The sequence below is a fragment of the Mytilus edulis genome, chromosome 2 (genome assembly GCF_963676685.1).
Source record: "Mytilus edulis chromosome 2, xbMytEdul2.2, whole genome shotgun sequence".
Classification (NCBI taxonomy): domain Eukaryota; kingdom Metazoa; phylum Mollusca; class Bivalvia; order Mytilida; family Mytilidae; genus Mytilus; species Mytilus edulis.
In genome coordinates this window covers 106,698,099-106,725,373 of record NC_092345.1, presented here as the reverse complement: position 1 = coordinate 106,725,373, position 27,275 = coordinate 106,698,099, and the positions used below count along the sequence as shown (strand labels likewise).

The following is a 27,275-nucleotide window of genomic DNA, read 5'->3' as shown; positions in this document are numbered from 1 at the left end:
AAATGTGAAACAATTCAGATTTATGTACAAACAATCAGCGAAAAACAAAGTAAATACGGTATACAGCAACAAACGACAACCACTAATTTACAGACGTCTAAATTAAGGATTCAAACACGTTTTCGGGCTAACAAAACTACCCTTACACGGGACAGTGGTTCTACAGGTTAAAATTAACTTCCAAACCAAATTCTGTATCTATGAAAGAATTAAGTGGTACAGGACTAAATTTTTATTATGTTTTTGTGCTTTATAAAAGAGTATAAAAATACATATAAACTCATCATGGATACCAGGATTGAAATTTTGTATCTGCGCCAAACGCGCGTTTCGTCTACAAAAGACTCATCAGTGACGCTCGAATCAGAATTAGTAAAAAGGGCCAAATAAAGTACGAAGTTGAAGAGCATAGGACTAAAAATACCTGAAAGTTTTGCCAAATACAGCTAAGGTAAAAAAAAAAAAAAAAAAAAAAAGGAAACAAAAATGTTGAAAGGGGCAAACAACAACTTGACTTACAAAAATAAACGAATGGACAGTTAAATAAACTTCACATTAAACTTAATAAACAACACTTTAGTGAGGAAGGCTAACCTTTTTGTGAATTTAAGTGTTATATATGATATAGTAAAATGCTATACAGGGGTAAATTCAGTAAAAAATCTCCTATTGACTTTAATGCTAATCTATGTGTGGAAATAAATTTATACCTGATTTACCTTTAGAAATTAAAAACTTTCATATATCATTCATGAAAGTACAAATGTAGCCCTATCTTTTGCAACAATAAAAACATAGGGTCATGCGGCATTTTTGGGCATTCACATGGCCTTGTTTACAAACAATGTAGATTCGCACTGAATTCCTATACTGACCCCCATTACTTTTCAACCCTGTAAGGGAAAAAATTAGTACATTCGGCATTTATTTTTTATTTTTTTCAACTCTAGTTTTGATCCATCTAACAAAAAATATTTATTACAAACATTATCTACCAATCAGAAGAGCACATGACTTCAATTTTAGACAGAAAGCTCTCCCCTAAATGGGCGGTCCCTGATGACGTATATTTATTTACTGAATTTACCCCTACAACACTTTTTTTTATCCATTTCTAAGTTACTCAATAACGAACTTGTTTTACCAAGAAAATGATTAATATTCTATAAATAAATTTTCTATTATGTACTAGTATGTAAATGTTGGGTATACGTCAATGAGACAACAATCAAAATATATCTAATGTCATGGATCGTTAACACTTTGTTTTTGTTGTGTGTACTGCCTCATTTTTAAAAAGACCTGCATGAAACGCTTTTTAAAAGTGTGAAGAGCTTATCAGGGAAGGAATTAAAGCTATGCATGAGGGAGATACATTCCTTAATTTGATATAAGTTTCAAAAGTTTGTAACGACATATATGCGACATTATTGTAAAAAAAACAAATGTAAGTTACGACTAAATAGTAAATTCTTAGTCAGAACAAAATAATCTATTTTATCTTATAGGTCAGTAGTATATTATATCCTGCCAAAACTGAGCGTGCAGTACAATCTATTAACTTGTGGATTATTGTTGGAGGTATTTTAGCTGGAATAATCTTACTTGTTGTTATTGGCTTAGTTATGTGGAAGGTTTGTATTTCTTTATTCGTGTTGATACGACCACTTAAACTAGGTGATGATTATTAATCACTGTTTACGATGATACTCAAGAAACAAAGAAAACATCTTTCAAAATTAAAATAAATAAATCATTCGTTTTTTCCCCCAAGTTTCATACTTTGTTTCTGAATCTGGTTATAGGCATGCTCCTTTTTATTTACGCATTTGTAAGGATTGATGTTGATACAAATTAAAAGCTTAATCAAATACTATGCTTCCTTTGTGTATGTGAATATGATAATGCAATTGCTTGTGTTGTATTTTCAACTTTAAATTTATTTGAAAATCTAAACTATGTTTATATATATATATATATATTATAATATTCTCACCAACAATATAAATGTACTATACCTTCTTTTGATTGAAAGTGATTTGTGCAGGTCATTGGGGTGCTATGTCATTGCCGTATCTTCTTTCTGTTGATATTTAGTTTTGTTTATATATCTGATTATTTTTTTTGTCTCTTTCAAAGAATAATACAATACTTCTTAGTATGATTTTAATTATGGATATGTATAAAATTGAGAATGGAAATGGGGAATGTGCCAAAGAGACAACAACCCGACCATAGAAAAAAACAACAGCAGAAGGTCACCAACAGGTCTTCAATGTAGCGAGAAATTCCCGCACCCGGAGGCGTCTTTCAACTGGCCCCAAAACAAATATATACTAGTTCAGTGATAATGAACGCCATACTAATTTCCAAATTGTACACAAGAAACTAAAATTAAAATAATACAAGACTAACAAAGGCCAGAGGCTCCTGACTTGGGACAGGCGCAAAAATGCGGCGGGTTTAAACATGTTTGTGAGATCTCAACCCTCCCCCTATACCTCTAGCCAATGTAGAAAAGTAAACGCATAACAATACGCACATTAAAATTCAGTTCAAGAGAAGTCCGAGTCTGATGTCAGAAGATGTAACCAAAGAAAATAAACAAAATGACAATAATACATAAATAACAACAGACTACTAGCAGTTAACTGACATGCCAGCTCCAGACTTCAATTAAACTGACTGAAAGATTATGATTTCATCATATGAACATGAGGCACAATCCTTCCCGTTAGGGGTTTAGTATCATACCATCATAACATATATGAGAAGAACATAACCCGTGTCATGCCAACAACTGGTTTTTTAATAAATGTGTTTAGTTCTGATGCAAAGACCCTATAAGTTAATCAATATTAACGCCAAAATATGCAATCTTTAATGACCTGACAACAGTATCGTAACTATATCCCTTCTTAATAAGTCTATTCAAAGGTTTTGTTAGTTTTTGAGGTGAATACTGACACCTTTGTGCTTTATAAAGAATATTTCCATAAAAAATTGGATGTGAAATACCTGAACGTATAAGAAGTCTGCATGTTGAGCTATATTTACGAATGATGTCCTTATACCGATGATAAAATTTAGTAAATGTTTTGACTAGTTTGTGATATCGAAAACCCTGGTGTAATAATTTTTCAGTAATACATAAATTTCTCTCGTTAAAATCTAAAACATTGTTACATACACGAGCGAATCGTACAAGTTGAAATATATAAACACCGTAAGATGGTGACAAGGGAACGTCACCATCTAAAAATGGATAATTAACGATAGGAAATGAAAAATCATCTCTTTTATCATAAATTTTAGTATTCAGCTTTCCGTTAGTGATATAGATATCAAGATCGAGGAAAGGGCAGTGGTCATTGTTAGTATTAGCTTTATTTAAAGTAAGTTCAACAGGATAAATTTCTTTAATATACATACTGAAGTCGTCATTATTGAGAGCCAAAATATCATCCAAATATCTAAAAGTATTATTAAATTTGTTTATCAGATGTTGTTTCGATGGGTCTTTGCTTATTTTTGTCATAAATTGTAACTCATAGCAATACAAAAACAGGTCCGCAATAAGTGGTGCACAGTTAGTCATGATTTAAACTGAAAATTTGACCGAAAGTATATTTACAAAATTGTTTGTTTTTCTTTCCTAAAGGTTGGATTCTTCAAGCGGAAAAAGAGAGAACAAGTGAACGAATATAAGAGAAAGAGCCAATATTATGAGAAACGAAAAACGCAAAGGCTTGAAAATGCTAGATCAAAAGCTTTGTCCAAAGTAATGTCGCGATCAGATGAAGTAATTTTGCACGAAACGTAGAGGACATTTATTTCAGATAAATTACACACAGTTTGATACAGATATTAAAAATACTATGAACATATTAACATTAACATTAATTCAACTGTCAAATCATTGGATTTGTTTAACAAATGAAATATTATCTGCAGTTGTTGAAACTTAATAAATCTGAATTTGTACGTTTATTTATGTGAAGTTTTGTCATTTATAATCTAATGAGAAGTTGCTTGGTATTGGTTTGTCGGATGGAAGCGGTAAACAGGCACCTAAAGATGTTGTTTGTGAATATCTCCTTGACATTCTCCTTTTCGGTAAACAATCCAATGCAGGTGCATCACGAACGTCACGGATTTCTTGTAGCACTGGATTAACCGGTTGTGCTGATGTCATCGATGAAGTCACTGTGCGTCTGCCTATTACGGTATCGTTTCTATCCTTCCTTACAATTTTACACAGTTGGAACTGTTGTTCACTTACAGACTTCTGTTTTAGTCTCAAATTTTCCAACATTTTGTTTCTTTTTTCTCTTTCTTCGCTATCTTCTTTTTCTTCAATCTTTTTAGCGATTTTGTTATTTTTCTCTAGTGTCTTTAACAATTTGTGTGACCTTTCCCGTCGCTCATGAACTACGCGTATTTGATGATGGGTTAGCTTCTTTCTCAAGTTTTCTTTGTTTGGGCCAACAGATTCTTGTACAACTCGATACTTGAATTCATCCCAGCTGGCCATCTCTTTATAGGCTTCAAGAAGCTGTTCGTCAGTCACAAATCTATAAATTTAAATCAAGCTAGTTAAAATGGGTGTAAGGCTAAATTTTCTAATATCGGTCATTCTCACGACGATTGAACATTATGAAAAGTGACACGGAACAAATGTATCAGGAAGGAAATCAAGTAATTCAAATAATGTTACACTTATGAATTGAAATATAGGGTCCCGTGTTAAGGACTTATCAAAAGACTCGGGTACATCTGTAATTCGAACACTCTTCTTATATTGATGATTAATGATTGCATGTACGTTCATTGTCATTGGTGGATAGCATAACTCATCTTTTTTTTTTATCTTGATCCCAAGATCTTTTAAACTGAGCTAGATGATACAAATATCTTAATTTGCATTTTTTTATATAAAGATTTAATATTCTTTGACGATGTCCATGTAAAATACAGGAAATTTGCAAAAAAGTACCTGTACATTAAGTATTTAACCTTATCATTACTGAAAAGATATCATATTTGTAAAAACATCTCAAAAATACTGAACTCAGAGGAAAATTCAAAACGGAAAGTCTCTAATCAAATGGCAAAACCAAAAGCTACACGCATCAAACGAATGGATAACAATTGACATATTCCTCACTTGGTATAGGCATTTTCTTATGAAGACATGTTTTAAATCTAAATCGTATGATGTAAGATTAGTCGTCTTATGTGTAATTTTACCTATTTCCGATAGTGGCATTTTGACTATGTGTAGATTCATGGCGGGTAATGCATTCCCAGCAGGATCCATTTACCTTTGTAGACGTACCCAATCTTGCTCTTTTATGAAATTCGTGTGATTCCCTCAAATTGTGTTACCTTGATTTGTGATTTCTTTTAATCATTGTATGAATTTTCAAACTTCTTATAAACTAAATCTAGTTTGTAACTAATAAAATACCTTTCAAGTTTTGCAACATTGTTGGCTAAAGCTTTAGCTTCTCTTGTAGCTATTTTAAAGAACACTTTTCTCCTAATCCGCATTAACGTTGAGCCGGTGCTGACTAAAATCACCGAGCTGTGAGGAGGAGCTCTCGATGGATATAAAATAGCGTAAAAATTCTGAAATATATAAAATATAAACCAAATAACTTACATCCCACAAACCTTTTCTCTCAACCGATTAAAATGACTTTCGAACAGCGGTATAATACTGTTGCATTCATTCTTCAACTGAGTCGGTTCATATACATTACTACCTTCAAAAATTGGGCTTTGAACGTTCCTGATATTCCAGAAAAACGCGACAGATGCATGACGTTTATCAAATGTTGTTTTAATGCGACTGTCATACAAGTGAGAGGTAAAGCAAACTATAAAACGTTTTATGCACCATCAAGAGGTTACAAACTCAAACCGAGGGAAACACATCGAATATAAGAGGAAAACAACGAAATTACAGAAATACTAAAGGTGCCATACCACCAATTAAAAGTCCCTATCTGTTCAACCAAATTTTACAATTTTCACAGCTTTCTAAATATTTTACCTTAAGTTTAACTTCATAGAAACCAGGTATATCCTGAATTGTACATGTATCAGCTTTCTACATGCCAATTTTCAATAGGTGTTTAAAATCATATAGAAAAGAAAAGGTCTTCCGAATAGAGGTACCACTAAAAATAACCCCTGGTTTTCTGGAAATCTTAAATTAGTATACTATGGACTACATTAATCCTCAATTTTGAATGTAAACTCATAAACAAGTAAATTTTTGCTCAAAATGGTCTCAATATATTTCTCTTTCACCAAAAGTTTCATTTCTGCCAATTTGTTGGTTAGTTTAAGTAAACAATGACATCAAATGCACTATTTTTTGTCCGAGTAGGCTTACTTTCACATACGTTCTAAATTTGAGGGAGTAATTGGTGGTATGACACCTAAAGTGCAACAAAAAAACCAAACGACAATGTAAAAAGTAAAATCACAAAAATACTGAACTCCGAGAAAAATTCAAAACGGAAAGTCCCTAATCAAATGGCAAAATCAGATGATAAAACACATCAAACGAATGGACAGCAACTATAATATTCCTGACTTGGTACAGGCATTTTCAAATGTAGCTCACACAGAAACGCTTTTTTTTTGGTTTTAAATATAAATATAAATAAAACATAAATCTGAAAGAATTATACAACATAATTGAGAATATAAATGAAAGACAACTCTTACGAACAATTTCCATATGGAAAAAATTAACATAACATTATATTGACAACTATATGTGAACCAAGCAAACAGACACAATAGATAAAAATGTCAAAAATTAGGGAACAGCTGTCAACATTGAGTTATAATCTTAATAACTATAAAAACAAACAGACTAAGAATTTTGGGTCCGAATGAATTTGCGCCAATTACAGTTTTGAAAAGGTATTAATAGCGCCACTCTTTATTTTTCTGATGGTATTAATTGCACCAATAAATGCGCCACAATTACCTGTATATTTTTTACCATACATGTTACATGTACTATAATTGACCTATCAACTTTAGATTAGACTGAACCCTGTCTCATCAAAAGTAAGAAAATATCATTAACAGAATAGTTATTCATATGTAAAGATGTCTGATGTATCGTTCGAGAAATAGAGTTGGATCAAGCAAAACATGTCATCGTTGTCGAAGCACACACATTTTGTCAGGCTTTTGTTTGAGAGAAATTGAGAAATTAGATAGAGATGCACAATAAGTCGCATTGTGCTTCATTGTAGGCATTTAAATTTCATTAGAATACTCAAAAATAGAAAGACAGATTTTAAGAGCAGCTTGCAAACGAAAAGCAACTGATATATTATCTGAGCTACCTTCTAAACAAATTAATTCAGAGCTCTTCAAACTTGATGGAGAACAATTAAAAAATTGATAAAAGAGCGATCGAGGAGGGAATCAATCATTTAGTTGATATATACAACTGTATAATTAAAAATAAATATATATTCATAAAATTGGCACAATTAGATGATTTTTCTATTGGCGCAAATGATACCTTTCATTCTTAAATTGGAGTGGCGCAATAGTAGCATTGGTGCAAATAAGTTGTAGCGCAAATGAGTTCATTTTGGCGCAGAAAGATATCGCCCGAATTTTGTGTATTTAATGTAGACACAAAATTGAATTGGTGATAATAGTTGGAAATATTCTAAAACGAGGCAATGAGACCATTAAGAAAGTCGTTCAAATCTGGATTTTTCCATTATTCGTATGAAGTTAATTTTTGATGTTTAATCAACAGTGTAAGACATATATTCTTACAATCTTGCATTGTTGAGAACCACACTGATTTCGACATTTAATACAAAAAAGATGATACAATAAAATTGCTAGATATTTTGATAAAATATTTTTTATTTCATATTTCAACATGTAGTTGGTATTTCAAGAGATTCTAATGGTGCATTCATAATGTCCAACTTTTATGAAGTAGAATGCATACAGAAGCTCAACTAAAAAAATAGCTTCTTGGATTTTATGATAAGAAATCGACATTTCTTTTAGCAGAATATATGACATACGATCTCACCTTTTGCATCAGTATCCTTGCCCTATCGCAAGGTGATATGATTAATACGATTCGATCTTGTACGTACTATACGGACTTTATAACAGGGTTGTGTTACTGATACAAAACACTGTTTCGACAGGAGTAATTGAAATAAACGACTGAAACCGACATCACATATAATTTTCAGTCCATTTCACGAATTGCTTGTATAATCTGTAAATTAGCGATTATATCATATTATCCATTGTGACATTTTGACTGGGTGGATTAGCAAAGCATGTGATGCTTACATATCAATTTCCACCTTTGATGTTTTTTAATTTGATTTGTATCTTCTTAAATTAAATTATGAGATAAACGTCTGTTGTTTCTTAGTATAAAAGGGAGGCGAAAGATACAAGAATGACATTCAAACTCATAAAAATGAAGAAAGAAAAAAAAACAGACAAATAATTGAAAACAAAACCCAACATAGAAAACTAAAGACACAATTTGTTGTTGCTGACTGTATAATTTTCATAACGTCGTGTTCTAATAAAAAGAGCTTTATGAGATAACTTACAAATATTTCGTTTTTCTTTAGTTCACCTATATGAACATAAATATAATCCTTTCCATCTTTGCTTTTCTTATCTTGGGTCATTAACGATGTCAGAGTTGTAGGACCTGTCAAGGACATCAACTTCTTCTTTTCTACTTCTTTGTTGTCGTCAGCTTTTTCTTCCATTTTTTTACGCTGCAAGAGAGAAGTAAAGGCAACAGTAGTATACCGCTGTTCAAACGGATAAATCCATGGACAAAAAACAAGAAGTGGCCTTGTATTAGAAAAATATAAAAATATTTACTTAATTTATTCATTGAAATTGAAACTTGATTATTATAAAAATCACTAAATATGCATAGAGTCTTTGTATGTCGTATGTTCTAAAAATTAAGGATGATATACAGAGACAGAACTATATATCATATTATCGCTTTTTCTTGAAATTGAACGTAAAGGTCTTGACCCATGCTAGATGGACTCAAGGGTGTGGCGCCAGCAAACATATTAAAATCAACAACATTATGTAGTTGTTTAACCACAAGTTAGCTGTCTATCACATGGTCTCAGTTTATCGATATTCAAGATAAATATGTACAATACTGTTCATCTGAAATAATTCGCAGTGTCTCATATTTTAGCATTTTCTACCATAAATCTTTGGAATCAAATTAAAAAAAAACTGAAGTCAACAAAACTAAATAGAAAACTGAAGTCTGAGCATCATAAACATCCCACTAAATAATGTTAGTGATCTCATGTTGATCCTATCAAATACAATTTAGGTTATAAATCTCATTCGGTAAGGTCAAAATTTAGGCATAAAAACTCCTTAAAAATGGAACTTGAAATTAGATTATAAGAAATGCTTGTAATATTGTTTCTTTCTTTTCGAAATAACACAAATATGTTGTGCACACTTTTTAGATTAAAACGCTATGTGGGCTATTCAGTATGTACCACATATTTGATGTTATTTCTACATGGACTGAAAAAATATTAATTCATTCCGAAAGTAGTATAAGGGAACACTTTTAGATAGTAGATAATATCCTTAGCAAGATAATTGACAAAAACATATAGAGAGAATTATTCACCTTTCCGTCACGTCTATAATCTAGTGCCATTGACTCTAACATTCTTTCTTTTGTTGCCTCTTCATCAGACGAGTCTTCTTCTTCCTCTTCCTCTTCTTATAAAACATGCAGAGTTATCAGTCAGTATAAATTCAAATACTTCATAGAATCTTTTAATAAAGATATCATTGCAGATTCAAATATCTGACCTACCCCATTTAAAGTATTCAATTGTAGCTGTTTTCATTGTTTAATTTGTATTTTAAATTCTTAGTATTACTAGACTTTTGCACAATATTGACGATCGTTTGTTGGCAGGTCTTATTAAGTATCTGTCTAATATTTACATTTAAATTCTGATTGTTGTGCATTTGGTATTTTCCTCATATGGCAACTGTTTTGGGTCTCTATTGAACTGACAGTAAGGTGTTGGAGTTTCTCATCTTATACAAAAAAAAGTTTCATCACAAATAAACTCATTATAGATACCAGGATTTAAATTCTGTATTTACGCCAGACGCGCATTTCGTCTACAAAAGACTCATCAGTGACGCTCGAATAAAAAAAGGTAAAAAGGGCAAATAATATACGAAGTTAAAGAGCATTGAGGACCAAATATTCCTAAAAGTCCGAGTAATTTTATAATTATTTTAGATACTAGTATAATATTTATTTTGAAAAGGATAAAAGATGTTGTCTCTTAAACCTACTCCCCACGTTACTATCGTTTCAAATAAAAATATCATCACATAGTTATTCACATATACAAACCTTCATCTTCGTTGATTTTATTGATATTGGTTATAATATTTATAATTTCATCTGACAAAACTGGTGTTGAATGTCTTTCCTTCTTTCTGTGGTGATGTGTCTTATCCAACTCCAATCGTCTAATTACTGAACATTTACCCTGTTGATGTAATGTTGATAACATATTCAAATAACTGAGAATCAATTGACGTTCCTGTCTTCTTTCAATTCTTTCTATTGTATAATATTATTTTGTATTTGTTATCATCGTTTGTAGTGAAAACAAGTTTGTATTACACATATCATCTTATGATGAAAATAGAGTGTGATGACAAAGATGATGCAGATTATTTCATGCATCTTGCATTTTGTTGGAAACATTCTCAATAGTAGACGTTCATAATTAAATATCTGTTTCAATGTCAATATGTGATTATTTTTTTTAAGAAGTCTTAATTTCTGTTTGTACATTAACCAAAATGATGTGTTTGAGATTTTCATTTTTTTCATTTAATAGATAAATAAAGGCAGCAGTAGTATACCGCTGTTCAAAACTCGTAAATCTATGGACAAAAAACAAAAGTGGGGTAACAAACTAAAACTGAGGGAAACGAATTAAATATAAGAGGAGAACAACGACATAACATTAAAATTTAACATACACAGAAACGGACTAAGCATAAAGGATTTTCTGTTTATAAATTTTCCTCGGAGTTGGTATTTTTGTTATTTACTATTTTTTCAAATATCCTACCTCCATACAGATGTAAATCCATTCCTCATCTTCACTGTCTATTGAAACCACTTTGTTGGTTTTGTACTGTCACAATGATAAATATAAACAATTAGTCATTTACACCTTCAATTACTATATTATAAAAAGTATTTTTACTCAATTCCAACCATGGTACTAAAGTAAGGCAATATATAAATTAAACCGCAATAAATACAACATAAAACTGTTTGAACTGTCTGCACTTACTTGTTGGATTTGAGCATCAGCACAAAGTCCTTTTAACATTTCTTTATTCCAAATATCGTTTCTAAATACACGTAAACTCCTACAAGAATTGTTAGATAAAGATAAGATAAACTCATCCTGATACAATATACATAATATATCATCACAATTACATTTCAATGCATCAGCAATAGTATACTATATCAACTAGCCAATTGAAGCTTATGATAACACTAACAATATTTATACAAGCATATAAACATGAAAAATTAAATATAAACTACTTAGTATAAAAATAGGTGAAAGATATCAAAGGTATATTCAAACTCAAAAGTCTGAGTTCACTTGAAACTCTAGAGTTAACTTTACTAACTCGGGTTTCAACAATCCGAGATTACTCAAAACTCTCGAGATAATCCTTCTTACCCCGGTTCCAACCCTCACTGAGCCAGGGTTGAACTCGAGAAATCCTTGAATGACGTCAAACCAATCAGATTTTTTTTTCTTTTTTTATGCTTAGTCAGGGCCTTCCCCTTGAGTTACTAAGAGTTGTTCCGAATAGCAACTCGAGTGCGTTCACGTGATACTCTTGAAACTCCAAAGCAAATGCAAAAAGGGGAAGTCCTTAAAACTGACACAAACCAAACGCTAGCGATCAACGGTTTATGAGTGAAAAACAACTGTCATATTCCTGACTGTGTACAGGCATTTTCTGACGAAAATCGTGTTTTAAACCTGGTTTAATAGCTAGCTATACCTCACACTTGTATGAAAATTGTTTATAGATCCGTTATTATTATTGACAAAATCGAGAGAAGGAAACCCAAACAGACATAATGCAAGCGTTCAAATATCGTATCAACCGAATTCATATATACTTATACTTCCTATGCAGATACTGATGGCATGTTGATACATAGAAATGGAAATGTCACAATAGGGAAAGTTAAGATGAATTTATATTTTTCTTTTTATCTTTGTATGCCTATTTTTTGTGTTACTTTGGGATAAATCAACCATGTTCAAATCTTAGTTACTAAAGCAAATCAACATTGAATTTCAATAGCTTACATCAAAAATTGTTCTTTTTCTTCCATTTCTTTTTCAAATATTTGCGGACAAACTTTGGCAAAAGTTTCCTTGTCAACATACAGTAATTCACAGTTTTCCCGACATGTTATTGATGCTGTTCTCCGTATATTCTGCAACAGGGCTAGTTCCTGTAATATAGATTAGAACAATAACTTTACAGTCTACGAAACAGACATGTGCCTGCAATACAGATCACAGTTTTCCCGGCATGTTATTGATTCTGTTCTCCTATATTCTGCAACAGAGCCAGTTCCTGTTATATAGATTTCAACAGTTAACTCCTGATACCTTGTGTTGCAGAGTTGACTTCGTAACCTCGACACAGAGTGGCCTCCTTTAAACAATGTGCTGCAGAGATGATTCATTGAAGTAACCTATCAACAATTTGACAAAGATAACTTTTAAATGCAGAGTTAACTCATTGACTCATTGGAGTAATCTCGACACATTGTGATCTCAAGATACCGTGTGAGACAGAGTTTTAGAAAAAGAACGAGATGTTCTTTGACATAACCGTTGTTCATCAATATTCTGCTCAGACACTGGTGACGTTAAATAAAGTCTGAGTAGCAGCTGCATTCTCTTGAATACCGAATGAGTTGGAAAATGTATGTCGAATATGCAGGTTAAGTTGTTATATTGCTACTAAGGACGGGGACATTGATAATTTCAAAATTAAAATCGTCTCGCTTTTCAAAGATTCTGGTACTGAGATGACAGCACATGTCAAATTTGAGTAATTCTAAAATAAACGCAACAGTAGTATACCGCTGTTCGAAAGTCATAAATCGATTGAGAGAAAACAAATCCGGGTTACCAACTTAAACTGAGAGAAACACATCCACTATAAGAGGAAAACAACGAAACAACAGAAACGCTGAATTGCAAAAAAAAAGACGACAATGCAATACACACAGAAACAAACTATAAGATAAAAACGGCCATTTTCCTGACATGGTACAGGACATTTTAAGAGAAAAAAAGTGAATTGAACCTGGTTTTGTGGCTAGCCGAATCTCGTACTTTTATGGCAATGTTAAATATAACACTTAAATGACAGGACTACAGTACAAATAAATGAAAGAACATTCAGAACAGAGAAATACGCAAATAAAAAATACAGTAGAACATTTCGACATTTTTATAATTATCAAAGATACCAGGCTTATAAAAATGAAACGGAGGAAGTCGTAACAGTTGTTTCTTTAATTTCTAGTTCTGGGGGATATATCAATGGAACCCCAATCTTTATTTTTAAATGAAAAGAACATCATCAATATTTCTGAATGTAAAATAAATTGATCTGGCTTCTTTGATCTCCTTGTTATGACACGTGTATGAAAAAAGAGGTCGACAATGAGAGGCGCAGTTCGTTCCCATAGGAATTCCGACAATTTGTTAAAAAGTATACTTCCAAATTCAACAAATTAACCCCACTTATCTTTATCCCAGTTGAATTTTTTTTTGACACAGATTTTATCCGTATATATTAATATATATTGAAAAGTTTTTAAATTTTGTCCACGCTGTGCACCGGCAAAATAGGGGGGAAAATATGACTGAAAATGCCATTTTCAGCCTTATTTTTGTTTTCCTATTTATATATATTTATCCTGCAATGAGCCAACTATTGTGCAAATTACAGGTATACAAATAATTTTTTGATTTATTTGTACTTGTACAAATAAAGTCTCCTGTTACCAAACTTCCATGTTGAGCGAGTGGTAATATGAATATTTCTGTTTCCAAACCAGTTCTTTTTGGGGTCCTCTTCGCCGTCAGCGTTTCAACTAAAGATTTCTTTGAGAAATTAGAGACAATGATTTAGATTTTAATAACTAAATTTTCATGTGTTCGGAGTAATTTCAGAATAAACACAATATGTGTATATTGTCAGAAAATCTAAAATTTATTTGTACTCGCTACGAAACAGGAGAAAAGCTCGACAACATACATATATAGGCTATTGAATCTTTTTTTTTCTGTATATATTTGCTATTTATGGAAATGTAACTGACATAAGAAATTAAACTCACACCAAAAGCATCTCCTCTGACAAGAACCGATACTGTCCTGTCAAACTTATTTCCATCTATGTTCACGTCTTCTATGTTGACAAACACAGATCCAGAATAGATAAAGTAATAATTAAACCCGACATGTCCTCGGCGAAGTATAACTCGACCGGATTTTACCCTGGAAATAAAGTGAAAAAAGTCAGATATTATTTGAGAACTGAATTTATTTTATGAACAAAATGGTTTTGCAATAATCTATTATTTTTAATTTCACAACGCATGGATTATATGTAGTTGAAATGCTTATTATTTTCCTTAGCCACTGGTGACATTTTTTTCTGAATTTTGATTGCACTTGATCGCCTTACCTTTGGTACCTGCAACTTTTGCGCATAGACAGTTGAACTTGTTCCGTTTGACCACCTTACCTTTGGTAGCTGAAGCTCTTGCACATCGACAGTTGGATTTGTTCTGTGAATTTGTCAAAGCTCTTTAATCCACGAAGCAAAGCATGGATACGTCTACAATCACTCTCTGACCTCTCCTGTGGTTCTGTTCCAAGTATGTGTGATGCCCATTTTGGTACTCGCGCAAATGCCTTAAACATAGTTTAGCAAAATTAAGAATAAAATAAAAATGAAACGTAGTTGCATTTATGTAGCAAAAGTTTAAAAAAAAAGATATATAAATGATAGCGGGAAAATAAACGGCTATGCCTGTCAAGTACTAGAAGTGAAAATCTTATAGACGATAATAATGTTTACGGTAAGATTGCATCCAGAACGGACTATGTTAACAAAGGAAAATAAAAAGTTGGACCTGGGAAACAGTGATCTAGGCTATTTTTTCTTTATTTCACCGTTGTTGATTTTTAGGTCTTCTTTTACTTTAGGGGTCCCAACCCATATAGAGCTATACTAAACGTTCCTAAACCCCAAACCTTACCCTAGCCCATACATAAACCTAACACTAGCTCTAATCCTAAAACCTAACCCTAACCTAAAACATCTTCTAACCTAACCTAACCTAACCATGAATGAACTGTTACTCTAAAGTATAGGGACCCTTAAAGTAAAAGAAGGCCGATTTTTAATTGAAGACAATTGGCATGCCCCCATCCAATAAAAGAAAACTGGATTCCAACTTGACTATATAGGACGGTGATGTTGTTTATTGGGTCCGTAAATTTAGATACGATCCGGTTAACCTTGTCCCATTAATTAAACTTATTCTAAAAAGTAACCGATTTAAAAGGGAGAAAAAGATACCAAAAAAGGACATCAATACTCATAAGTCAAAAATTTAACAGACAACGCCATGGCAAAAAAGAAATACATCTGAACTAAAAAAAGATAATTAACACTATACTCTCAGGTCTTTTGTGCTTTTGTTAATGTGTTGTTTTCTGATGATAAAAGCCCTTTAACAGTGATCTTATGCTGTAGTGTTATCCACTGTTCCAGGTAAGGGACAGGGTTGAAGTTATAGAGCTGAACTGTCTGTTTGATATTTTACGAGAAATTCTAATGTAAGCAACTACTTACTTGTTCACGAACAAACAAGTTCTTGTTAAATGCTAGCTTTTGAGCCTCTAAACTTGTATATAAAGTGTAATATTGATGTTCTGCTGCCGTTCGTGGTGTCTTTGTATAGCTGTTTTCTGTAATCGCTTCAAACCATCTTATTACAAGTTTTACTACAATCACAGCCGTTCGGAAACGTTTTATAGCCTTAAATATAACTTTGTAAATTAAATTCACCTATCGTAAATGAACAGCACTTTTACATATGTGCTTCATTTCAAAGTCGCAGAGAGACGGAGCTAACTAGAACATTCACATCGCTGTTATAAAATTGAAAATGGAAATGGGGATTGTGTCAAAGAGACAACAACCCGACCAAAGAGCAAAAAACAGCCATGTGTGTATGTATTCTTTTATTGTAATATTTCTTCAGACTCAGTGCGATTTACATCTTGAAACCTGTAAATCTTTGAAAGCTATATGTTGCTCATTAGATGTATTTTTTGTTACTTTCAACGTGGGGTTGCTGTCTCACTGATTGTATTAAACATCTTATTTCCTCTCCAATTTTTACTTCTCTGTATATTGCTAGATAGTTTTATTACATATCAAGTATGGTGTGTATATAGATTGGAAATTCAAAAATTCAGGAATATATTCCATTTTGTTATATACGTATATTCACCTGACCCAGTAACGTTACGTCGTTTGTCGTTGGTTTGTTGTCTCAATGATTTATATCAAACGTCTTATAATCATCTTCAATTGTGTATCTCAATGCTCTTCAACTTCGTACTTTATTTAGCCTTTTTTTTTTAACTTTTTTGGATTCGAGCGTCACTGATGAGTCTTTTGTAGACGAAACGCGCGTATGGCGTATACACTAAATTTAGTCCTGGTATTTATGATAAATTTATCTATATAGTTTTATGCATATCAAGTATGGTGTGTACATATAGGTTGAGGATTTCAGTTATATGTTCTAAAATTCGAATGTGTTTATATATACATGTATTTACCTGCCCCGGTACTTCCACCTGTTTTGTCTCCTTATCGTCATCCAGTAGTGTGAATACACCACCTTTGGATCTCTGTCGTTCTGATCCTGGTTGATCTCTTTTCTTCAGTTTTCTCTGATGGTATTTCTCTCTCAGCTGTTCTGTGACTGTAGTACTTCCCCAATAACAACAATCTTTTGCATTCCATGTCAGTGATCTCGAAAGTCCACAATGATTGGGCACAGTTGTTAGTTTAGCCAATCCAGGTTTACTGATATACAGAGAAACGGAATCATTGTTTGACGACCAAACATCGGATGATGAAGTTTTTCCTGACATAACACTGTGGGGTCTGCTACGGGCGTTTTCTTTTCTGGTTTCTTTAGAATTCGGTGTTACAGTAGGGCTATATAATATCTGGTCTCGATCAACTCTGGGCTCTCTGATGATGATGCTATTTGATCTAGTCTCGCGTTTTCTGTTTCCCTTATGGTTACAAGGCGCCGAATGTAAAAGTCTAACTTTTCTCTTTTGATTCAATGCATTCGACTGAGTCTCACATTGTTGGATATGGTCTTCCATGCTGAGATTTTCTCCTCTTCCAAATATACCTTATCCAAACGTTCTGTTCATGTAGAAAAAGATAAATTAAACCTTAACATTGCATACTAGCATTTCTTTACCACTTAATATGTTTTTCCACCATTTAAATTTGAAAGTTAATTAAAATTCTAAACGTGTGTGTGTATGGAATAACTGATATCGAATCTAAATTTGTTAACTTCATTCGCTGTTTATTACGACAACAAATGTTTATAAATATAGATCCTTTATAAACCCTTTTCTTTTGAAGAAACCAGCTTGAATTAAATGAATTTTGTTGATTTCAGAGATTAGTTACGTTTGTGATGTACGCAGGTTAACTTTTATAATGTGTTATGCCTGATGAGTTTATTTTCAATTCCCCTTTATCTTGCAGTAGAGTCTTAAGCTTTATTTGGTATATATTGGTTTATATTGGTAGATATATATATATATATCTCATTAATGGTGACCATTTAGGAATTCTAAATCTGTGTTACATTGTTTGCACTTTCAGTACAGTTTTTTCTTTAAATTTCCATTTCAAAATTAGAAATGTGTTCCTATGTCAATTTTTTTTCGTTAAAGATAAGATTTTGTAGATGATCTGAAGATGATCTGTCCTGTAAGTACCTAATATTCATGTTAATTTTGGATAACAAAAGTTCATAACATTACTTAACAAAAAGCGTAGCCCTTCACCTGGTCTATTGAAAAGTCAGAATAGATGAAGCGTAGGAAATAAATCTCCGATGTATGTCCTTTTGACAGCCATAATACATAAACTATTTGTATATTTCATTTTATTTTCTATGTACCATGAATATGTTGTAGATGTGATAAGTTTCGTTTTCTTTCTTCTGACAACTTGCATTGAATTTTTAATGCTGCTTTTTGTCCCGCATGATAATAGGATTTTGGGCTTTAATACGGTCTTAAAAGACAATTATTACACATCAACTGACATCAATATACGATTATGTAGTCATATATTATGTAGTCATCCTATAAATCATTTCATTCTAACTTTTGATAAAGCTAGTCTCGTCGAACGTCAGTGTGCTATCAAAAGCTGATTTCAGAGATAAGTTACGTTTTATAATGTGTTATGCCTGATGAGTTTATTTTCAATTCCCCTTTATCTTTGTTAAAAATATATTTGTAATTGTGTACATATCTATTGATTATTGTTCTATATGCATTGATTGTTATATGAAACTTTTTTGAAACTTTTGAAACTTTTATTTTCACTAAAGGCCTCACATGAGGCATAATAGTACAATGAATTTAACAAACAATAAATTTAACAAACAACAGTAATGCATGAACTAACATATATACATATGAAGTAGGTGTATGCAGATGAAAGAGTAATATCCATATATTATCATTTAAATACAGACATAACAATTTTGCAAAATTTTGCCAATCCAACAAGTACATATTTATCTTGACTACTCATTAAATTTGACAAGCTTACAGTATTTTTGTTTTTATATATATGATCAGGTATAAACTTTAGTCTTTCTTGCGTAAAAAAGTTACAATTAAATATATAATGAAATTCATCACCCAGTTCTTGCTTATTACAAAGATCACAAATTCTTTCAGCTCTATTGATACTAAAAAATCTACCAGCTTCAATTGGCAATTTGTGGCTACCGCATCTAAACTTAGTAAGATTATACATTAAATCAGGTGGAAGTACAGTGAGATAATTCTCAAATTTAAAATCAGATTTATAAATACGGTAATTTATACACTTCGGTGAGTCATATACTTGTAATTTCCAACCTTCTACAAATTTTTCATGAAGAACTTGCTTTACATTTTTAGACAGGTTTATATTTCTTAATACAGATTGGTCATACCAATAATTTCCATAACCACATTCAATTAAAATATCCTTTATATATAATAACCATTTAGAATGGTACACATCACCTTCATTCAGTTTATGCAACATATCATACAATGTTCGAGATATTTTCTCTTTCTTGCCATTTAAAATTCGCTGCCAAAAACCAACCATTCTAGCTTTAATACATATAGACATGGGTGTTCTACCAAGTTCGCCATATACAATATAATTTGGCGTACATTTTTTAACCTTTAATATATACTTGCAAAATTCTAAATGCAAAGACTCAATAATGTCATTATTTTCATAACCCCATACTTCTGCACCATATAACAAAATAGGTGCCACCATTGCATCAAATAATTGTAACAAAATATCTATTGGCAAACTAAGCTTTCTCGCTTTACATAAAACATAGAACATAGCTTTTCTAGCTTGTTGTACAAGTCTAGCCTTATTATTGTGAAAAGTACCTTTTCTAGAAAAAACTGTACCCAAGTATAGAAAATCATCTAACACAGCTATTGGTTCATTGTTATAGAAAAATTGAGTGTTTTCACCCTGTCTGTTTTTTGAAAATATCACAATATTGGTTTTGGCTACTTTAACACTAAGCTTCCATGTTTCACAATACAAGTACATGGCATTTAATGCAGATTGTAATTCAGTAGCAGACTCAGCAAATATAACAGTATCATCAGCATATAATAACAAATACAATTTAAAGAAAACTTCAATATCATCATTATCAAATAATAAATGAGACATATTACATATATCAGAGAGACCATTATAAGCATGTGACAAAAAATCTGTCAAATCATTTAGAAAAATTGAGAACAATAAAGGTGAGAGATTCTCACCTTGTCTAACTCCTACATTGGAGGCAAAAAATTCTGAAAAGTTGCTACCAGATCTAACACAAGACTTAGCATTTTTATACAAGTTTTGTACAATAATAAGCATTTTACCGTCAATACCATTACGTAACAGTTTTTGCCATAATAATACCCTGTTTACAGAATCAAAAGCTTTTCGATAATCTACAAAAGCACAGTACAGTTTTTTCCTTCTAAATAAATACATATCAATAAGACATTTTAAGTTAAAAATATGGTCAACAGTACCATAGCCTTTCCGAAAACCAGCTTGCTCTTCACATAATAAACCCAAACATTCAAGGTAATTGAATAATCTGTTATTAAGAATACATGTAAATAGTTTTCCATAACAACTAAGTATAGTGATACCTCTATAATTGTCCGCACTTGCGGGGTCACCTTTGCTTTTGTATATTGGACATATAAAACCTTGAGACCAAGAATCTGGTACAATACCACTTTCAAAAATAATATTAAAAATCTTGACATAAACAGGCAATAATTTGACAGCTCCATGTTTCAAAAATTCATTTAATATCATATCATTACTACAAGCTTTATCGTTCTTTAATGTTTTTATAGCATCTAACACATCTTTTTCACTTATAGGCTCATTAATAACAGTATTATATTCTGTAACATTATCTGGTAAAACAATATCAATATCATTTACAACATTGTTTAAATTTTTAAAATGATCAAAAAATACATTCATAGCTACTTTTTGCTGAGTAGCTTTACCTTTTTCACAACCTTTATTTAGTAGTGACCAATATGATTTAGGATCTGAGGTACGCAGACCTCTGAGTTTACCTATAAACGCCTTTTGAAATTCACAAAATTGTTTTTTCAGTATATTCTTATATTCCTTGCTTTTACGTACCAAATCATTGTGATTAACAACAGAACGTACTCTATAATGGTATTTTTTTGCTTTACGATAAGCTTTGCGTTTTGTATAACATTCACTGTTAAAATATTTTTTACAATGATTATATTTTTTACAACCATGTTTCTTGACATTGCTAGTAGTTTTAATCAACATATCAGCACATTCAGCAGCATTCTTAATAATACTATTACAATTTTCAACTATATCATTAATTGTTACAATGTTTGTATTTTTGGGATCAATGTCTCCCAGTCTAACTGAAAGTTCATCTATTTTGTTAACATCTAGGTTGTCTTGGAATACTGCAGCCCGGTCTCTAAACCATTTAGGTTTGATATGTGATTCATTATCACTTTTTTCTCCACACTGAACACAGTCAGATCTACTGGTAGTATCAGCACACTGAGCACAGTCAGATCTAGAACTACCAGTGACGCCACACTGAACACAGTCAGATCTAATATTTGAACATAATTTTAAACATACAGGTTTATGCACATCACTTAGAATAGGATCATATGACAATATATCAAAGTCTACAATAGCCCTAAATAATTCAGGAGTTATAATTACATAGTCAATTAGAGAATTGTTGCATGTAGTTTGACCTACACCCTTGTCAGCACCAAAACGACCATTTACAAAGAACAATTGAGTACTTTTACATAAATTCAGTAATCTCTTGCCGTAATGATCAATTTTACCATTATCTTTAGAGTAGCGAACAGGAGACACATTACATTCTTCCAGAATATGCAGTTTGTTTATCAAATTTTGATCATCATTTGCAATATTACAAGCATTTAGTATATGGTTATCAATATCAACATATTCATTAGCATTTTTAGTATGAGCATTGAAATCACCAAGTAAGCAGACCTGCAAGTTTGTATCTACAATAATATCTTCTATTTCAGTAAACATATCAATATTACTATAAAGGCTATTTTCAGGTGGAATATAAACAACACCAAATAAAGTTTTTTCAAACAGTAATTTGTCATCAATAGTAAACCATAACACACAATGACTAGGACATGTAATTTGATCATTAATTTGAACATATTTATAATAACAATTTCTGACTAGAACACATATACCCCCAGACCTAGATTTACAATTTTGTCTGACAACAGAAGGTAACAAAGAAAAACCATCAACATCAATAACATCATACTTATCAATTTTTGTTTCTGTTAAACATATTACATCATACAATGATATAAATTCTACAAAATCAGGGTTACCTAATTTAGAAGCTAGGCCACAAACATTGAGGGACAAAACTTTTATTTTCAAAAATGAATCTGAAAAAGAAATTTCACTTTCGGTATCACTCTGCGTAATATTTACATCATTTCCACCATTCGAACTGCGCGTAACGTCACTCACAGAATCAGAATTTAAGGAGTCGTCATTTTCGGAGTATTCCCCTTCACTGCACCTCTATAGTTCAGTTAATCCAAGAGCATGGTGATCAATCTCGTCAATCCCAAGTTTAAAAAGGTCATCGGGAGATTCAATAATGGCTTTAGTCCCATTTTTCATCGTGCAAATAGTCTTCCCGTCCCGTGTATGAGCGTTTTTCACATCTTCCAGTTTTCGCACCATCTGGAATAACTTGAATCTTAGTGGCGTTAGGTCGTCAGAGATAAACACACCCTTGAAATCCTCGGACTGTTTAAGCTTTCGACGATTACTTATGAACCGGTTCCTTGTAGCACGGTTGGCGAAGCGAATGATAATTTGTCTGGTTTTACCCGGAGACTTTTTTCCCATACGATGGGCATCCACGATTGTTACAGGGTTCAACTGGAAGTCCATGGCAGCTCCAATATTTAAAATAGAGTCAATGATGTTCTCGTCCGTTTCATCATTCACCTCCTTGATGCCCGAAACGCGTACATTTTCCTTCCTGGAATATTGAGCCAAAGCGTCCATTGAATACTCGTTATTCCTCATTCCTGCTTGTAGTCTGTTTATTTTAGTTTCGTGAAGCACAAGCGTCTCATCCCGTTTACTTGAGATGAGAGCATCGACCATCGGCATAAGCATACACATAACGTTCATAGCAGTCTTTTCAGATTCGGTCAATTTTTCACTATCTCTAACAAATCTGTCATTTACAGCAGTTAATGTATCGTCAATTGATGCGTTATCAGATTTAATATCATTGCATTTGTCCTTTATAAACGAGCAAAGGTCGGAAAAGTGTTTGCCGGATTTTGTAGTTTTTGGCGGCATTTTCAGTTACGGTAAATATCTAAAGTTATATGGATTTGTCAAACTTCAAAGTTACATACTTTTTAAAATTATATGGAAACGTCAATCTTCATAATAAAATATGGAATCATCCGTTTAAACCGGTCGATGATCATCGATTTTGTTACCTTACAGCATATTTTAGTTCATGCATCCATTGCTGCACCCTTAGTGGATCAAGTACGGTACAGAGTGAATTATTAATTCAAATGTGTGAGTTAAGGCTTTGTGTGAGATTACAGCAGATTCCACTGAGTGTGTAGCGAAAGGTAATATCGTTGGTTAGCTTGCTTGTTAGCTGCACCGTGAAGTCGTTATAAGGTCAGGTATACTACCCTCCTTTCGAAGTAGCATAGTCCAACAGACAGAACGATTGATTTTCTGTCAGATGAGTCTATTCTTAAAGTAGGGTTGTTTACCTTAACGAACAATGACTTCACGGTTCAGCTAACAAGCAAGCTAACCAAATATATCACATTTGGCTACACACTCGATAGAATCCGCTGTAACAATTGTATGTTAAATGAGTTACCTTCGTTAAATAAAGAATTTATTATCATTATTATTATTATTATTATTATTATTATGCTTGGAGTGTTTAATTCGGTGCACTTTAAACATATTTTTTCTTTAGAATCTTATACTAGTAGTTTTTCTTTATTTCTTTACCATATATAAATACAAATTTTTAAGCAATGATACTAAATTTTATAAAAACTAATTCGTTTAAAATGCATATGATAAAACATGAAAGGTCACAATTAACGAGTGAATACAAACACTTTGATTTGTAAATATGTTCCATTTTGCATGACACGTACACCCCATTGCAAGTAACACAAGTCTACAAAGTCGGATTTCCACGTTTTAACAAAACACGAATACAGAGAGGCAAATAAGTTGGAAACAGTCATTAAAACAATTTTTATTAACCTGAAATTAGAATGCTTTATAACATTCGTGTATCAAAGTTTGCCAAAGACACTTTAGTTCATCCCCTTACTAATAAAAAAGATCTGAAACACGAAATGCGTTTTGCATTCAACGTTTTATTGTTACATAGATTCAGATTGAAATAAAATATCACTTAGAAAATGACTGTGAAATGAAGTTTTTTAGTAAATTGCTTTTTGATCAAAGGTAGCAATTTAGGTACTAATAATTTTACAATTATTCTGTTCATAGAGGACGGACATTTCCATCGATGATTTCATCGCAAGTTATGAATTCAATTCATGTACTAGACATGGTAGAGATATTGGAAATCATTCGATATTTTATCGTATTTAAAATTTAAATACTCGTGTAAACGGGTGGTATTTCGAACTGTGATGAAGTGTTGTATACATTTAGAACTCGTTGTCCTGCATCTAAATATCGAAAAAAGATGAAATCTGTAGCATTTGTATTTCCATAGTAACAGCCAATAAAAAGGTATAGCAATATTGTAGATCTCTAATTTCACAAAATGTACGTAAGTAGTGAAAGATGTGCATTTTGCACCTTTTCTAAACGAATGAGAACCCCCTCAATATTTACTTTTTATCACAACGGAAATGTTAATCGCAAGAACCTTTTCATCAAATCTTAAATACCGCCCAGAAGCGTATAACTTGTGTTAATACAATGACCTCTTTTTAGACTGGTTTCTTAGTACAATGACCTTTCTTAAGCCTGGTTCCAAATACATTTTGATATCATCAAGTCGATAATGTATGGCTAAAAACATGACGATTCAAAGTTGCATATCTTTTTTTGGTTTTGGATTAATTTTGAGAAGCTTTCAAATGTCAAAACCAAGTTCATATGGGAGATTTGAAATGTCCTTCGATAGAATTGTTGGGGAAATTAGGTGTCTTCTGTTTTACTCTTGTAATTCTATAAATACTGTACTACGATACAGTGGCAGATCCAGGAGGAGGTCCGGGGGTTTGAACCCCCCTTTTTTGGGACGATCAATGCATTTGAATGGGGACATGTAGTTGGAACCCCCCTCTTTTTCCTGGGTTAGGACACCCTCCCCTTTTTTTTTAAATGGATGGATCTGCCCTAGCGATGTGTCTGTATCATAAATCACTAGCGACATATTTTCGCGGTTTTAGACCTTTAAATACATTCTAATAGTTGTCTGATTGGCAAATTAACCGATTGTGCCCGATTCAATAGATAGTTTGACCGAAAGTGGATTCGCATGACTGATGTTGTAAGCATACCAGAAGAAGCTTATAACGACCGGCGCCATCGGTTTTGCACCTTTTTGGAGATTATGCGATCCCCCAGTTTTGTTTGTTACTTTTATTTGTTTCTGTTTAGTCGATTTATGAAATTTGAACATCGGTCAACTAATGTTGTCTACATTTAACATACAAAAACCATAATTACCAGCATTTATGGTAAAGTTCCTGTCTATCGCGAGGTTATACAGAGTCAATGTTTGTGAGACTGTTAATACCCCAAAACTCTTTCTTTCCATTTTGAAAAATAGAGATCTATCTATATATATATATAGATAGAGAGAGAGAGTTTGTACTAGATATATAAATGCGTGGAAAAAAGAAAGATTAGAGATGTCGGATCACTGTTTAAGTATGTTTTACCACTGCATAGGCATGTCAACGTTTATAGACATGCAAATAGCATCTTTTAGATACTTCGATATTATATAAAGAAAGAAACCAATTTAAATATCTAAAGTATCTTAAAAAAATAATCCCATGTGTTGTTACAATACTGACATATAAAACTAACAGTTACTAACATTACCTTCCATCTCTAATGACAGCTAGTAAAAATTAGAATAAAAGTCACTTATCTACAAATTCGTTAATAATCCACATTTGAAATTTCATAAAATATAGAAATGTTCTTTTTCTGTTCATTCAAATAAAAACGTATGATAAACGCAAAATTATCCAAAACGGTTCGTCTACAGATTAAAAATTATTACTAGTATTAGACATTCGTCTATTCTCTCGGATAATAAATGATGTTGGTTTTTTTTCACGTGGAAGCAAAACGGTGTGATTCGTTATAGAAAATGAAGTCTAATTTCCTTTGTACAATTTATTCAGTTTGGTCCATCCCCTTACCAATATTACAATTATAAAAAGAAAAAGGTTGTACTTTCCACAAAGGAATATTTTGTGAAATGCGATAAATTCGTTCACAATTACAACTGCTTAAATCAAAAATGAAGAGGAACTGAATAGAACCTTGTTGTATAGTAATACTTTTGTGGAATGGTAATAACTTGTCACATGATTACTTTGTGGAATGGTAATAACTTGTAACATGATTACTTTGTGGAATGATAATTACTTGTAACATGATTACTTTGTAGAATGGTAATAACTTCTAACATGATTACTTTGTAGAATGGTAATAACTTTGATTACTTTATAGAATGGTAATAACTTGTATCATGATTACCTTGTGGAATGGTTATAACTTGTAACATGATTACTTTGTAGAATGGTAATAACTTGTAACATGATTACTTTGTAGAATGGTAATAAATTGTAACGTGGTTACTTTGTAGAATTGTAATAACTTGTAACATGATTACTTTGTAGAATGGCAATAACTTGTAACGTGATTACTGTGTTGAGGCAATAACTTGTAACATGATAACTTTGTAGAATTGTAATAACTTATAACATGATTACTTTGTAGAATGGTAATAACTTCTAACATGATTACTTTGTGGAATGGTAATAACTTGTAACGTGGTTTCTTTGTAGAATGGTAATAACTTGTAACGTGGT

At 32.1% G+C, this 27,275-nt stretch overlaps 2 protein-coding genes across 3 annotated transcripts in view; one reads left to right on the top strand and one right to left on the bottom strand.

The window, feature by feature from the left end:
• Positions 1-3,994, top strand: part of LOC139513875 (integrin alpha-8-like) — a 38,266-nt gene extending 34,272 nt beyond the window's left edge. Inside the window, exons 20-21 of the mRNA XM_071302804.1 lie at positions 1,509-1,634; positions 3,662-3,994. Coding sequence (XP_071158905.1) covers positions 1,509-1,634; positions 3,662-3,823 — 288 coding nt within the window. The 3' untranslated portion in view covers positions 3,824-3,994. The remainder of the gene's footprint in view (positions 1-1,508; positions 1,635-3,661) is intronic.
• LOC139513876 (cyclic nucleotide-binding domain-containing protein 2-like) lies at positions 3,817-26,394 on the bottom strand. 2 transcript variants are annotated; one of them, XM_071302805.1, is made up of 13 exons: positions 26,275-26,394; positions 17,055-17,658; positions 16,057-16,242; positions 14,941-15,110; positions 14,531-14,690; positions 12,474-12,622; positions 11,424-11,502; positions 11,196-11,261; positions 10,463-10,601; positions 9,713-9,807; positions 8,637-8,810; positions 5,471-5,631; positions 3,817-4,574 (listed from the first exon to the last, which is right to left on the bottom strand). In XM_071302805.1, exons 2-13 carry the CDS (start codon positions 17,613-17,615, stop codon positions 4,007-4,009), a joined length of 2,508 nt encoding a protein of 835 aa, XP_071158906.1. In that variant the 5' UTR covers positions 17,616-17,658; positions 26,275-26,394; the 3' UTR covers positions 3,817-4,006. The 2 variants fall into 2 exon arrangements, with proteins under 2 accessions (XP_071158906.1, XP_071158907.1); XM_071302806.1 differs by lacking the exon at positions 26,275-26,394 and having other exon boundaries at positions 9,713-9,804; positions 17,055-17,756.
• Between the last annotated feature and the right edge of the window lie 881 nt (positions 26,395-27,275).